A 15,480-nucleotide genomic window follows, 5' to 3' on the forward strand; every position below is an offset into this window, starting at 1 on the left:
CATTCATCCAATAAAATCAACCATACTTGGAGAATGAAAAAGACTGGATTGGAGCACCTAATGCAGGAGCCCAGGCAGGGCAATTAATATTAAATTAGAATAATGGCTCTGAGAGTCAAGCAGGGGCAACAGAAACACAAACAAAAGGGAGCATTAGCAATGTCTCAAAGTCTCCATAGTCACTAGGTGAAATAAAGTTTGGCCATTTTAAGTATTTAAAGAAGTCCTCTTTTGGTTGGTTGCAGTTAAGTCTTTGAGCGATCTAAGAATAGACACAGTGATTGATCACTCTCTGGGCCCGCATTTTCTCATCTGTGGAAAGGGAGTTTTTGTTTTGTTTTTTTTTTTTTTTTGGTGTGTGTGTGTGTGTGTTTTTAACCAGAGTTTTCCAGGGTCACATCAACTTCTATCATTCTGATTTAGAATTCAAAACTAACTTGTTATCCACAAAGAAATCGGATGCTGACAGGTCCTAAGTAATGAATCATAGCTAAAATTCTCTGATGTAGAAAAGTGGGAAAAAAGCATCTCGTCTTCTTATGTATATAGAGAAAAACACCATCTCTTGAGGCAGTGAAGGAACCCAAACCCCCTGGGAGTGAGGGACAAGTTTTTCTGCTTCTTCAGTTACTTGGTATACTTCTCTAATCTGCAAAACTCCAACACAAGAATGCTTAGGATCCGTTAGCGGGAAATTCAAATTATTAAATGCCAACAACACCAATATATCTATTAAATTTTCCCAAAGAGTTCTTTTAATCACAAAGCTTAAGTGCTTTCTGTACCTTTTAGTTTTTCAGCAACAACGCTGCATTCATGATCTGAATAGTGAACCACTGGTGGTGGGGATGGTGGGCGTAATCTTTCTTCTTCCATCCTTCTACGGTGGCGCTCCTCCCTTGCAAGCATACGCTGTTTGCATTCCCACTCATACAGGTCATCTCGAGCCTGTGCAAAATCAACGTGGAGCCGGCCTGTGTCCTTCTTGTCAGTGCTAGATCCCAGGCGAATGCGATAACCTGAGTGCACCAAGAGGAAGAGAGAGGAGTACAGGAGTAGCTCAATGAACTCTTTTCCAAGTTCAGTGTTTCAGATGTGGTTGCGGCAGGTGCAAGTGACCACATAACCTTGAATTCTCTCCCTACTATGGTAGGTGAACCATCAAAAGACTTGGAGTATAGTTTCATTTCTGATAACAGTTTACTATTCTATGGGTTAGGTCAATCTTGTTCTTAGGAATTCTATTCCTCTATCTGCCACCCTATCTCTGGTAGAGGAAGGCTCTATGGGTAATGGTATTAAGAATGAGTCTTATATGGCACCATGGGTTGGAAAGAATGGGAAAGGTAGCCTCAGACTGTGATGTCTTTGGATAACTTCAGGAGTGTCAGTCATATCACCACGTAGAATTTTGATAAAATTTAAATGGATCCGCTTGGCATTCTGGTCCCCCAAACTGCTTCTTTGATGTATTTGACAACTATGAATCACCTGCTTAACTGGGAAAAAATGGATATGATGGGGAGTGGTCTGTAAACCAGGTGATAAATAATTCGGGATCCTTCAAAAAAGAGGTATGTGCTGGTAATATAGTGGTATAAGACCAGGATTTAGAAAACCAGGATTCAAGTCTATACCTCTACTTTTTGTGCCAGCTGTACTGGCCAAGTTAAATTTCTTAACAAAAACAAAAAACATTAATGTTTTATTGATTTTTTAAGTTTCAGAAACTTAGCTAGCTGCTTCCACATACGTTTATTTCCCTTCATTCTTAGCATAAGCTTGCAGAACAACTCCTGCCTTAACTAAAAATGTGGACAATATATATGAAAAAATGGTTTTTAAAACTTTGAACATTGGGCGATGAAGACAGAGATCACTGAGAAACATGGAGCAAATGAAGTGATCCCTTTGATTTCTCCAGTTTATTACATAGAGAGAGTTTCTAGGCCTCAGCACAGGGAGGGGAACTCAGTCAAACCATGGTGAGCTCCCTGAAGAGATTGAACTAGGAATCCAGGGAGACTATCGATGGCAGATAGAGTTTATATGGCAGAACCTGGAAAGAAGAAAGCTATACAGAGAAAGAACTTCAGAGATCTGTGTGTGTAACACTCTCTGGAGCTCACAAAGGACTGGGAATAGTTCCTTTCCCCACAGCCAGAGCAGAAAAAAAAAAGAATATTTCACAGAGTGTTGCCTTAGTGGAGAAAAATGAGCCCTAGACTAAATCCTGCCCTGGTTCTGCTGAACCAAGCTTAAAAAACAAGACCTAAAAGAATAAAAATTTTTCCAAGTTACTTAACTGCATCCCAGAACAAAGTTCAAAGATATTTACAGGAATGGAAAATATCTGGTACCCAATATGGTAAAGTTCACAATGTTTGGTATCCAATAAAAAAATTACCTAATATTCAAAGAAGCAGGAAAATTGTAAGATTTAAAAAATCAGCCAATCTAAATAGACCCAGAAGTGATAGAGAATATAATTAATATACAAAGACAGGAAAACAATTACTATAATTGGATTCATATGCTTAAGAAATTAGAGTAAATGTAACCATATTAACGTGTAACAAAAAAGACATAAAAAAGAACCAAAACCAAATTTCTAGAGATTTAAAGTATAATATCTGAGGTGAAAAAAATTCACTGAATAGGACCAAGGCAAATTAGACACTGCAGAAGAAAAGATTAATGAACTTGAAGACACAGCAATATAAGCTATTCAAAATGAAATATGGAGGAAAAGGACTGAAAGAAAATGAAAAGAGTAACAGTGAGCTGTGGGACAACTTCAAGGGGCCTTCTACAGCCTAACTGGGGCCATGACTGGAGAGAGGGGAGGGAATAGAAAAATATTTGAAGAAATAAGGGCATAAAAATGTCCAAATTTAATGAAAACTCAGAGATCTAAGAATTTCAATGAAAGTTAAGCACAAGGAACATGAAGGACATTACACCAAGCACAAAATAATCAAAGTTCTCAGTACCAGTAATGAAAAGAACATCTTAAATGCTGCCATAGACTTAAGAAACATTATGTGCAGAGAAACAAAAAGATAACATATTTCTTTGGAAACAATAGAAGTAAGAAGATAAAGAAGTAACATCTCAGAGGAAAAATAAAACTGCCCACCTATAATTTTACATCCAGAGAACACATCTTTCAAAAAGAAAGGTGCAATAAACTCTTTTTGATACATACAAATGCTGAAAGAATTAATCAGGAGCAGACTTGCACTATAAAATTTGTTAAAGGAAATTTAAGCACAGGAAAAATGATACCAAATGGAAATGTGAATCCATACCAAGGAAGGAAGAACATACAAAATGTATGATTCCATTTATATGAAACTCTAGAAAATGTACACTAATCTGACAGACAATGGAGCAGTGGTGGTCTGGGGAGAGAAGGGAGGGGTAGGAGAAAGGATTCACAAAAGGAGTATGAAGGAAGCTTTTGGGGGAGGTGGACATGTCAATTATTTTGACTGTAGTGATGGTTTCACAGCTATATGTATGTCAATAAAACCAAACATCATTTTAGAAATATGTGAAGTTGATTGTCAATTATTACACTTCAACAAAGCTGTTATAAAGAATAATACCCCTTACCACTAAAACTGCTACACATTCCTTTTATTTTTTTACCGATTTTATTTATTTATTTATTCGAGAGAGAGAGAGAGAGAGAGAGAGAGAGAGAGAGAGAGAGAGAGGCAGAGACACAGGCAGAAGGAGAAGCAGGCTCCATGCAGGGAGCCCGACATGGGACTCGATCCCAGGTCTTCAGGATCATGTCCTGGGCTGAAAGCAGTGCTAAACCAATGAACCACCCGGGCTGCCCCCACATTATTTTCAGAAAGAGGAAGAATAAGTTTCATAAGCACATTTTGCTAGGGATCTTTACAGTTTACAATGCACTCTCACACTCAGTCATCTTATTTGACCATCTGAGCCATGAGAAAAATGCCTATTAATGATTACCTTGCCTATTCTCCTAGAATCATGGAGAGGATCAAATAAGAGGATGACATGAAATGAAAGCATAGTATAAACACACGACAGATATTGTGATGGTATGAGATTGGTATACCGTGCACAATGCCAGCTCCCTAAGATACTCAATCGCCAATAGAAAAAATGGTGTTTCTACATTCCCAGCCCCTTTTCTAAGAGATTTTTGTTTGTGTTAACCTCTTTTTTTTAACATGTGGGAGAACAGCCATCTAATTCAGATTTCTAGCACTTATGAGCTTTCAGGGAGCAGGTTCAAATTTAAAGGGCAAAATTTAGTTATTTTCACATCTCTGATTGCAATCTCCTTTCCTCTGGAAGCCTTGAGAATGTTTCCAGGAGGTGGTTGTTGCCAGAAAACCGATTTCAGTGATGTTTAGATGGATATCTCCTGAGCAGCATGTCATCTTTTATATACAACTGTTCAGAGTTTTTCAAGACTTTTAAGTTCTTATTAAAATAGTCTATTGTAGAATGCTCTATTATCATTCCTAAGTGCTGTCAAATCTTCAGTACATTTTATAGCAGTTAGCAAATGTAATAAGAATATTCTACATCTCAATAGCCAAATTATGGAAGCAGCCCAAGTGTCCATTGATAGATGAATGGATAAAGTAGAGGTAGTATATATATATGGAATGGAATATATACGATGGAATATTATTCAGCCATAAAAAGAATGAAATCCTGCTGTTTGCAATGACATGGATTGGGCCACAGAGTATTAGGCTAAATGAAGTAAGTCAGAGAAAGACAAATACCATATGATTTCACTCATATGTGGAATTTAAGAAACAAATGAGCAAAGGAGAAAAAAGAGAGAGACAAACCAAGAAACAGACTCTTAACAATAGAGAACAATCTAATAGTTACCAGAGGGGAGATGGGTGGGGGGATGGAGGAAATAGGTGATGGGGATTAAGTAGGGCACATGTCGGGATGAACACTGAGTGATGTATGAAAGTGTTGAATCACTATACTGTAAACCTGAAACTAATAGAACACTATATGTTAACTAACTGGAATTAAAATTTAAAAAACATAATAAAAAGAATTTTCTACAGCTGCTTCCTCCTCTCCTTCTCTATGTTAGCAGCCTTCTTATTCAAACCCTCATTACATTTTCCCTGGCCTATTGCAAGAAGAATCTAACTGACCTCCCCTCCTCCTTAGATACTGGGGATTCAAAGTTAAATAAGACACAGTCCTTTCCTTTAAGAGGTTCATACTCTGGTCAAAGAGACAGTTTTAGCATGGTGCTATAGGTGTCATGCTAGGAGAAAACATTGAGTACTGTGGAAGTACTGAGGAAGGGGTGCCCAGACCAGCCTGGGACACAGTGGGGAGAGAAGTCAGAGAAAGCTTTCCAGAAGATGTTATGCTTGAGCTGGAGCTTTGGGGTATGCAGATGTATATATGGCAGGTGGGATGGAAAAGGTAATTGTAGCCAGAGGAGAAAGCATATAGCACCACGGCACATTCTGAGAACTAGAATTACCTTGGGGCGGATAGGACATGGTATGTGAGGGAAGAACTGGGAGATAATGCTGTGAGGTAAGACAGATAATCAAGGCCCTTAGATGTGATGAGTAAGCAGTTTTGGACAACTGAGAACTACCAAAGAACTTTAAAGTAAGAAGTTGGGTGGAACATTCATTTTCCATCTCTGAAGGCAAGAAGGAATATACCATTAAGCCCAAACTTATCTGCCACAGATGCAAATGCCCTGATCCCCAATCTCTGCATTATGCCTGGTGGGCACATCACTCATGACTAAACACCTACCAGAAAGATAAAGGGCTTTGTCCACCATGTATTCCTCAGCAAAGCGAATGTGACAAAAGTTCTTTTTGCTCTTCCGAATAGCAATGATCTCTCCACACTGTTCGAACACTTCCACGATGATCTGCTCTGTCCCATTTTCAGGCAGGCCACCCACAAATACTGTTTTGCACCCTGGTGGCCGTTCTCGAGTTGCAGGAGGTGGAAGATCTGAGCGGATTACAAAAGCATTTGAAATTAAGATGTTTGTTTGGGATAGATCTCTTAGAAATCTAACATGTCCCAGAGATAGCCTATGGTCCCCATCAAAATTTGGCCCCAAGAGTGCCAGAAACATGTGGCCTCTAAAGGCTCTCATCTCTGCTCCACAGCACATGGAAATCATTTTATTCAATGGTTTGGTGACCATGATGTCTAAATGACAAAGACTCAGACCTATCTGTCTGTCCCATCCAGAGTTCTTTAATTCTGTTCTTTACTTTTGTTGTGACAACTCAGCTATGTCCATTTTTCAGTCATTTTTGCTAAGAAGATTGTTGAGGGGAAATCCATTCACTTTAAATTCTTACTTTCTGGAATTCTCAGAACCAAGGTCCCTGAGAGAAAGGTTGTTTAATTCCATTTATAGTTACTAAATTCTCTCTGTTCATGCTTACTGAAAGAACTGTTTCAGAATTAATTTGACAATGATGGGGTAAACATTTACAAAAATATTTATGAGTACCAGAATGATTTGGCTGACAAAGTCAAAACCATCCTTTATATATTTTTTTTGTCTTTTGATACTAGTGACCTCTTCCTCAAATTTCTGGTTAGAGAGGTGAGGTCTAGAGCCAATTGTAAAGCATTTAGAGGGAAGGTTGAAATAAAGCAGAGAAAGTAAGCTCATCTACGAAATCATTAACTAAAGTGAGATAAATTTGGCTATAGAGAATCATTAAAAACCTACTTAATGAGATGATTCTCCCTCTGCTAAAAATATGCTTTCTACTTACTCATGTTATACATAAAGCCTGCTATATCTGCCAGCTCCTTCTTGCTATTTATATGTATTCAAGCATTTCCCAAGCAAAATTCTAAAGTTCATACCACAACAAAACAAAGTATGATGGTCAAGGTTTTTTGTTTTGTTTTGTTTTTTTAGTGTTTTTTTTTCTGCAAGGATTTATTTTGTGTAATCCAGTCCTTCCATTCAGCTCTTTACAATAATTCTCCCAGCTCAAGATTTGGAGAGCTCAACAACTAGTGATTACAGCCCCCATGCAAAAATAAATGAGTCTCACTTGTAGATCAGGCCAAGGTCTCCACTTGACACTTATCCAAGTTGGCAAGCAGATGATTTGGGAGCTTCTTTGGGTATGAGAATCTCTAGCTTCCTCATTTTGCTACCACCGTTTGTCTTATCAGTGTGGCTCAGAATAATCAGGTTCTCGTGTTGCTCTCTTTTCCTCCATTTAGTCAATAAAAGGGGTAAAGGGATTTAGGGAACTTACGAAGTTTGTTGTTTAAAATTTTCTGTCATTTTAAGAACTCACTGTATTGGTCTTTTGTTCTACAGGAAAAGTTTAAAAGGAAAAGGAAGATTACCCAGTGAGCAGGAATCTGAAATATCGTAGTCATGGGCACTGGAGTTATTTGATTTTAGCCAGAAAGGGGGAAAATGTGGTCCAGAATCTCTTGAGACTTATGCTTCTGAGTTTTAAGAAATGGAAGGGTTCTATTATCACACTTCCAGTGATTCTCAACTCTGACAGCACATTAGAATCAACTTGGGAGTCAAACAAACAAAAAATTCCTGGGTCCACTCCAATGAGTGATTTAATTAGTCTGGGGTACAGCCTGTGCAGTATTTTTTAAAGCTCCTCAGGCAACTAATGGTAGCTAGGATTGAAAACCACTGACTTGGTCTAAACTTCTCATGTTATAGACAAAAACCTTAGCTGAGTGAGGTTGAGTGACTCATTCAAGGTCACTTAATTAGAAAGAGAAGGAACATGAGCCTGTAGCAGGTAAACCTAGATTTAAATCTTAATAATAGTCTGTAGGATCTTATGAAAATTACATAACCTCTGAGAACCTCATTCTTTCATCTGTAAAATAGGGATACTGTCTTCTACCTTACAAGGGTTTTTGTAGGGTAATCAATAATCTGTCTATATTGTAAGTGGTACAATGCCTAGCATTTGATAGGTTCCCAACAGATAGCAGTTATTGTAGTGTTTATTATTATTTACTCTTATAGAACCCAGGTTTCCTAATTACCAATCTGAGGTTTTCTAAACCCTACCACAAGTCTGCAGTAGAGTGGTAGCTTAAGGCCTGGACTTTTAAACTACTAGCTCCTTGCTTTATCCAGATCTTCAGATAAGGTTTGGTTTGGGAAGGAGTCACTCTTCTCAGTAGAGGAATCTACAGCTAGGAAGACACATATGGTTTTGACCATGGAATACAACCCAGCCACTGACTATATAGGTAAAAAATTTTCAAGAGTATCCATACAGTTAGAGCCATGTTTTCAAAACAAGGGCTTTAGCAGAAAATCCTGTTTAGAATCCTTCTGAAGTTTGCTATTTAAGGAATTTGATGGTAAAGAAACTTTTTGTGAAGCAAATGATTACCTTTTTATATTATTTAAGTTTGCTTAGTTCAGTCTACCTTTTGGTCTATTGAGAGACTCTAAGGAATGTCTGGTTACCACCACAGTTAACATATAACACCAACATTTGTGGAATTTAAAATTTCTGTGATGAAGTCATCACTTTATTCAGATGCTGTGATTATTCTGTGGTAACTGCTAAGTAAGAAAGCATAAAAGCCACTAAAAGTAGTGTCAAGAATGCTGGGGATTTATTTATTTTCCTTGGGTAAATGGAGAAAGCCTCTTTGATAGCATTTGCTGAGATAGGTATATGCCACTCAATAAGGCAATGGGCTGTACTGTCTTCCTTAGTACTTATTCTTTAATTAACAGCTCAAAGCACTTTGTTGTCTGGGCCTGATTTTCTAATCTCACTGAAATACAGTGATCTGGGCACAGCAATGATAACTTCATATGAGAGCAAATTCAAAATCCACCTATTAATCAGGTAATGTGCCAAACTCTTCTAACACCCCAATTACCAATCTGGATAAAGAAGAAGAAAACTTCACGTAACATGACTCAAGAAAACTGAGAGTATAAACAATTTTAATCTCTGGTAATGGAAAAGGAGGAGTTTCTAGCAACTCTAATTACAACTAAGCACCTACTCTGGTGAGCTCTGTTGGGGCAATCAGCATTAAGATTCGAGTCACTGCATCACTTGCCATCAGGGAAATACAAATCAAAACCACAATGAGATACCACCTCACACCAGTGAGAATGGGGAAAATTAACAAGGCAGGAAACCACAAATGTTGGAGAGGATGAGGAGAAAAGGGAACCCTCTTACACTGTTGGTGGGAATGTGAACTGGTGCAGCCACTCTGGAAAACTGTGTGGAGGTTCCTCAAAGAGTTAAAAATAGACCTGCCCTACGACCCAGCAATTGCACTGCTGGGGATTTACCCCAAAGATTCAGATGCAATGAAACGCCGGGACACCTGCACCCCGATGTTTCTAGCAGCAATGTCCACAATAGCCAAACTGTGGAAGGAGCCTCAGTGTCCATCGAAAGATGAATGGATATAGAAGATGTGCCTTATGTATACAATGGAATATTACTCAGCCATTAGAAATGACAAATACCCACCATTTGCTTCAATGTGGATGGAACTGGAGGGTATTATGCTGAGTGAAATGAGTCAATCGGAGAAGGACAAACAGTGTATGTTCTCATTCATTTGGGGAATATAAATAATAGTGAAAGGGAATATAAGGGAAGGGAGAAGAAATGTGTGGGAAATATCAGAAAGGGAGACAGAACATAAAGACTCCTAACTCTGGGAAACGAACTAGGGGTGGTGGAAGGGGAGGAGGGCGGGGGGTGGGGGCGAATGGGTGACAGGCACTGATGGGGGCACCTGACGGGATGAGCACTGGGTGTTATTCTGTATGTTGGCAAATTGAACACCAATAAAAAAATAAATTTATTATTAAAAACAAACAAACAAACAACAACAACAACAAAAAGGTTCGAGTCACTGCTGATCTTTGAGAATTGAGGCAGGGGGCAGCATGGAGGACCTATAAACCACTTGCATGTATCTTGCTCTTCAAAGAAGCGTCACGGATCACTCCACTGGTTTGCCAGAATTTACATACTGCAAAGTCTTAGAGTTGATTTTATTTGACAGCCCAAGCCTGAAGGTCCCTTAGACAATCAGCAGGGGTCAGGTATATTTTAATGTAATTCCAACTATTGGAAATAATCAGAAGACTGGTGAACCTTCATTAATTCTCAATTTACCCACTTTCTCCAATTTTCTTTATAGAAGCCAGCTGTAGGAGCCAAAAGGAGGTTGGCCTATTCTCAAATAGGAAAATGAAAAAAATTGTTTTTTTCTGGCTCCTCAGTGCTCCCACGTCCCCATACACAGATAGCAGGTGATATTCCACCATTTATTCCACATTTACTGTTAACTGGATAGTAGACTCAAAATGCAACCTCTCTATGCAAAAGATCTATCAGCTGGAGCAGGAGGAAAACCAGTAGTGTGGTATCCTGAAAGCCAAGTAAAAAAAGCATACCAATGAGTAAGGAGTAATCAACTGTGTCATACATGGCTATTAGGTAAATTAGGAAGAGAATTGATAATTGACTACTGGATTCAGTATTATAAAGTCACTAGAGTTCTTAAACAAGGGGCATTTTGATAGAGGGTGGGGCAAAAACATAAATGAAGAAGATTTAAAAGAGAATTGGAAAAGAACTGGAAATAGTAAATAGGGCTTTTGTACAGAAATGCAAACTCCTCTCTTAAATTTCAAAATGTTGGAATTCCTCAGGGCACTCTGCTTGTTTGTCATCTTTTCTTGATCTGTATAATCTCTCTAGTGCTCTTGGTCACTATTACACTTTCAAATGATGCAATATTTCAAAAAGGACGAAGGGTTCACTAGTACTAAAAGTAGCAGAGAGAGAAAGTAATTTAAGGGGTAAGAATTGTCTACTGGCCCTAGTACCCAATATTTAAGTGAAAATGCATTAAAGTGATGAATGATTAACTATTGCTTTAATTTCAGTATCTTCCCAGTGGAAATGCTCCTGGAGAAGATAGGCTTGCAGTTGGGCTGGAGTGTGATACTGGGAAGCAGCTGAACTTGACTAAGGGGTGGGTAAGTGGCAAGTAGAAATGATGGATTGAAGACAGTCACATGAGAATACCAGTGAAAGGCTTCTGAAGTCAGGAGTTGGACTTGGCATTTGTGGGCAATGGGAGCCCCAGGACTTTTGAGTTCTATATATGTAACAAGCACATGGATGAAGTGTCAGGTTGGAGATGGGGTAAGGAATTGATGGTAAAGATACTTTCTAATGAAGCAACAAGACAGAAGCAGATTTGATGGGTGCATAAAGAGACTGTGAGAGTCTTTAAATTACAGGACTTTATTGCTGAGAGGTCACTGAGTGTAAGAGAATATACCAGAGGTAGAGGCAGAGGCAGAGGCAGGCATAAGTACTGGGGTTTATAATCAAGGCCTTATCAGACAAGGCTGGTAGGCTCTGGAGAAGATAAAGGTTTCAGCATATCAAACCCCTCTTCCTATCACACCTTTATAGTCTGGGGGTGGTAACAAAACTGGTACTTACCATTCTTTCAGCACAGAAAGAAGGGAGCCTTCTCCATTAGTGTTTCCCCCACACAATCAACCTGAGCCCCCTTTTAACAAAATCCAAGTTCTAAACAGGAAATAGAACAGTGGCTTACTTTAAGCTGTGTCAGGAATGTTATTTATTTTTTTAAGAGTTTATTTATTTATTTATGAGAGACACAGAGGCAGAAACATAGGCAGAGGGAGATGCAGGCTCCTCACAGGGAGCCTGATGTGGGACTCAATCCCAGGACCATGGGATCATGCCCTGAGACAAAGGCAGGCACTCAATCCAGGGGTCCCAGGAGTGTTGGTTTTTAATTCAATTCCAAAGCCAGCTTCCTTCCCAGAAGCCACTTTACTGGCACTAATTGCTCTGTCAGTATTCTTTTTTTTAATTTTTTATTTAGTTATGATAGTCACAGAGAGAGAGAGAGAGAGAGAGAGAGAGAGAGGCAGAGACATAGGCAGAGGGAGAAGCAGGCCCCATGCACCGGGAGCCCAACGTGGGATTCGATCCCGGGTCTCCAGGATCGCGCCCCGGGCCAAAGGCAGGCGCCAAACCGCTGCGCCACCCAGGGATCCCCTCTGTCAGTATTCTTAACACAGAGATGAAGAACTAAAGGATTGAGCCATGAAGGTAAAATGTTCCCTCTCACTTCTGTGGCTCTTCTAGCTCAGAACAGAGAAGGCATGTATAGGTGGGGAAGGATAAATGTATTTGAGGGGTGTCTGTTTCTTTCTTTTCCTAGAGTCTACCAAAAATTAGAGCCTCTTAAAAAAGTTAGAGCCTCTTTAAGCCGTGCCTATCTGTATTCCTTTAAACACTGCTCAACAGTGTGATCTATGTGTTATATACAAGGTATCTGTTATTCTTTGGAAATTCAGTGACTGAACAGCCTGTAAAGTTATCTCTTGTACTCAACCTAGACATTACAGGTTATGAACCATCCTCTTACGCTGGACTTGATTGAGACAATGAAAGCCTAGTGTAGGCTGATTATGTGATAAATGGATGATTAAACCAGCAGGAATCTACCTTTACATAAGTAGGAGGTTTTAATACTGGAAATGCCTCAATTCATGGCTTTTAATGTGAAAAAAGGTAGTATCAGTGATGCACAGCTTTCTTGATTCCAAAAGAAACACACTGGAAGAAAGGGGAAAAAAGCCCCCTGTCCATTTGTAAGGTCAGTGGCAGTACTGGTAAGAGACAAGAGTAAAACAGTGCCATTCATTCACCTATGCTCTAAACACAAATCCGGGAATGGCCACTTGAGCTGGGAGGTAAGGCCCACTATGCCATCTTACTTCTCCATTTCCTAATTCTCCTGTGATATACTAGCTCTTCTCCCAACTTGGTCTTCTGAGATGCTAGCCTCCTAGATTTCTTACTGGCCTGGAAGGAAGTACACTGCTGACAATCAAGTTCAAAGACCCGGAGAAGGCATTAAGAACATTTTTCACTAGCAAAAGGGGCCAAGGTAATTTGCTCAACTAACTCTGACTGATTTTAAAATCCTCACAGTTTTGAGCAGATTCTAAGTAGAACCTGGGTCCCTGCTAGGGCCTGATTCTATGATAAATTGATTCCTTCCTAAGGTGGGAGATGAAATAGTCATCTGAAGTCACATGTCAGAAGTTATGTTTATTGTGATAAGGCAAGTTCATTTGATCTATGGCCTGAACCCTTGGATGTGTCCCTTGACAGCTTTAATCTCAGCATGGTGGTGGCAGCTTCCATAAGTAGGCCACCCAGCACCACCACTAGAATTGTGGAAAAAGCTTTAATGAGGTTTGGGTCATGTGCAGAAATAACTTCTGATCTGCTTAAAGTAAAAAAAAAATAAAAATAGATTCAGGAAAAAATGTTTGAGTCAATTATTGCTGTTATATTTTAAGTGAAATATGGCCACCATATCTTTGCATATGTTAAGAGTCTTAGGAGAAACCCATTCATTACTGACAATGATCCCTAGATCATTGCCACATGAATTTCATTGACCGGATGGATGCAAGTGGTATGACTTAGTCTCAGTATTACTCTTTGCCCTCATTGAAGTTAAACCTCACCCCACTGTCTGTTGCAGCTCATCAGTTAAATAGCTTTAGTTTGAGTGATGTGTGTATAGCTGGTAGCAACGGAGAATTCTTAGCACCAAATATATATTTTCATGTGCCATAGGTAGGCTCAGACATACTCTTACTGCCATCATCAGCATGTAGGCCAGTTATGAAAAAGAGAGTCTGCAAATGACAGTGTTGAACAATTTGTATCAGGTGTCTTTTTTTGTATGAACACACTTGAATTCCTTACCAGATGGCATTAGAAACCTATTTTATCATTTGTACTACAATTAGCACACAGAAATCTACTGTTCTGTGCATAAAATTCAGCTGTGCCTATTAATAGAAAATTTTCCTGTCTTCTGTTTTCTAGGTGAAGCTTCTTACATACATCTATGAAGCCCTTGGGTATTCTTTTGAAAAAGAAGAAAGTGTTCCTAGACACCAAAACATTGTGACTTGTGTGGAGAAAAAGCAGAATATTACTTGGATTTGGAGGGAAAAGCGTGCAGCTTTTACAGTGTATGATCTCTTTTACTACTGGCATATCTGGTGGAATTGGAGGAGGCACTATCCCCAAGCCAGGCATCATTGGAGTTATTGGTGGAATTCCAGTCATCATTCCAAGAGCAGGATCAAAGTCTAAAAAAGGAGAGAAAAGAGAGAACAATAAACAACAGCAGGCAAGGTCAGGTAGAGGTAGAATATTACCTTATAAATTTCAAACCAAGGATCTTTCTAAGACAGAGGCAAAATATTTAAGAAAACATGGCATTGGCATCACCAGGTCTTAAATATTATATTCTACTTGTGCATTTTTCTTTTGTTATAGGGCTGTTTGTTTTTGCCTGATCAGTCTATTTATCTCTATATCTCATAGGCCTTTCATACTATGACTGTACCTTGTCTGCTGATCTTGCCTTCCACTGGTTCCCAACACACACCTCTGCTCCATTCAGACAAGGCTTCTTGCTATCCCTTGTAATACTTCTTGACTTTTTTGCAGTATTGCATGGTGTTAAGAACATATAGTTTTGGGAATCAGATCTGGGTCCTCCTATTATTTGCTTCTATTATTTTCAGGATGAATCTTTTGAACCTCCAATTCCTCGTTTGCAAACCCCTACTTTATGGGGAGCTGTGACAAATAAAATGATGAATGTAAAGTACTTAGCATGATGTATAGCACAAAAAATACTCAATAAACAACTGTTCTCTGTGCTTTTGTTCATGTTGTTCTCCCTGCCTGGAACCATTTGAGCCTCCCCAAATTCTCCCCATACTTACAGGCCTGCCTTAGAGAATAAGGCCATTCTCTCTGAAGAACTTTTTCCAGATAATTCTGGTTCACTCTCAACTCTATGTTGAAAATCTGTTCTACATTTGTTGCCACCGAATTTCATTTTATTTTGCATCATATTTTCATTTAGGGATGCTTCTAGGATATGTAGGGGTCCTCAAACAAATGTTTTTCTGTGGGGCTCATCTATATACACCATTCGATTCATACCAAATCAGCATCAACACTTTCAGTGGCATAATTTCATGAGATATCATGAAAGAAATACCATACCAGGCAGCTGGAGTGATTTACTTACCAGGCTACCTTCCTGGAACCAAGACTCTGGGAGGACTCCATAGGCAGGAGTTCTGAAGCTTCTTGTAGAATCTGGTTGACTCCACATGTGGAGTAGAGGATTGGAGAATGCCCCAAGGGGAGAAAGGAGGACTGGGGACCACAGAGGTTTAGTTTGAGAATGGGACTCCTTGCTTAGACAGCACTGCAAGCCCTGGTCAGTTCCAGGCAATGAAGAGGAACTTTAAACATCTCAAGAAAGGTGCTTCTTAAGATTAGAACCTATAGGTTCTAGGACCTA

At 39.2% G+C, this 15,480-nt stretch overlaps 1 protein-coding gene across 10 annotated transcripts in view; it reads right to left on the minus strand.

The window, feature by feature from the left end:
* Positions 1-15,480, minus strand: part of ENOX2 (ecto-NOX disulfide-thiol exchanger 2) — a 279,607-nt gene that overhangs the window by 49,136 nt on the left and 214,991 nt on the right. For all 10 annotated transcript variants that reach the window (XR_008666143.1, XM_055338230.1, XM_055338234.1 and 7 more), the window contains 3 exons: positions 14,090-14,245; positions 5,806-6,012; positions 786-1,019 (listed from right to left, as the gene is read on the minus strand). Coding sequence is in view for 9 of the 10 variants with exons in the window: in XM_055338230.1 (XP_055194205.1) it covers positions 786-1,019; positions 5,806-6,012; positions 14,090-14,245 (597 nt within the window). In the remaining variant the exon portion in view is untranslated. The remainder of the gene's footprint in view (positions 1-785; positions 1,020-5,805; positions 6,013-14,089; positions 14,246-15,480) is intronic.

Source organism: Nyctereutes procyonoides, unplaced genomic scaffold, assembly GCF_905146905.1.
Source record: "Nyctereutes procyonoides isolate TBG_1078 unplaced genomic scaffold, NYPRO_anot_genome, whole genome shotgun sequence".
Taxonomy (NCBI): Eukaryota; Metazoa; Chordata; class Mammalia; order Carnivora; family Canidae; genus Nyctereutes; species Nyctereutes procyonoides.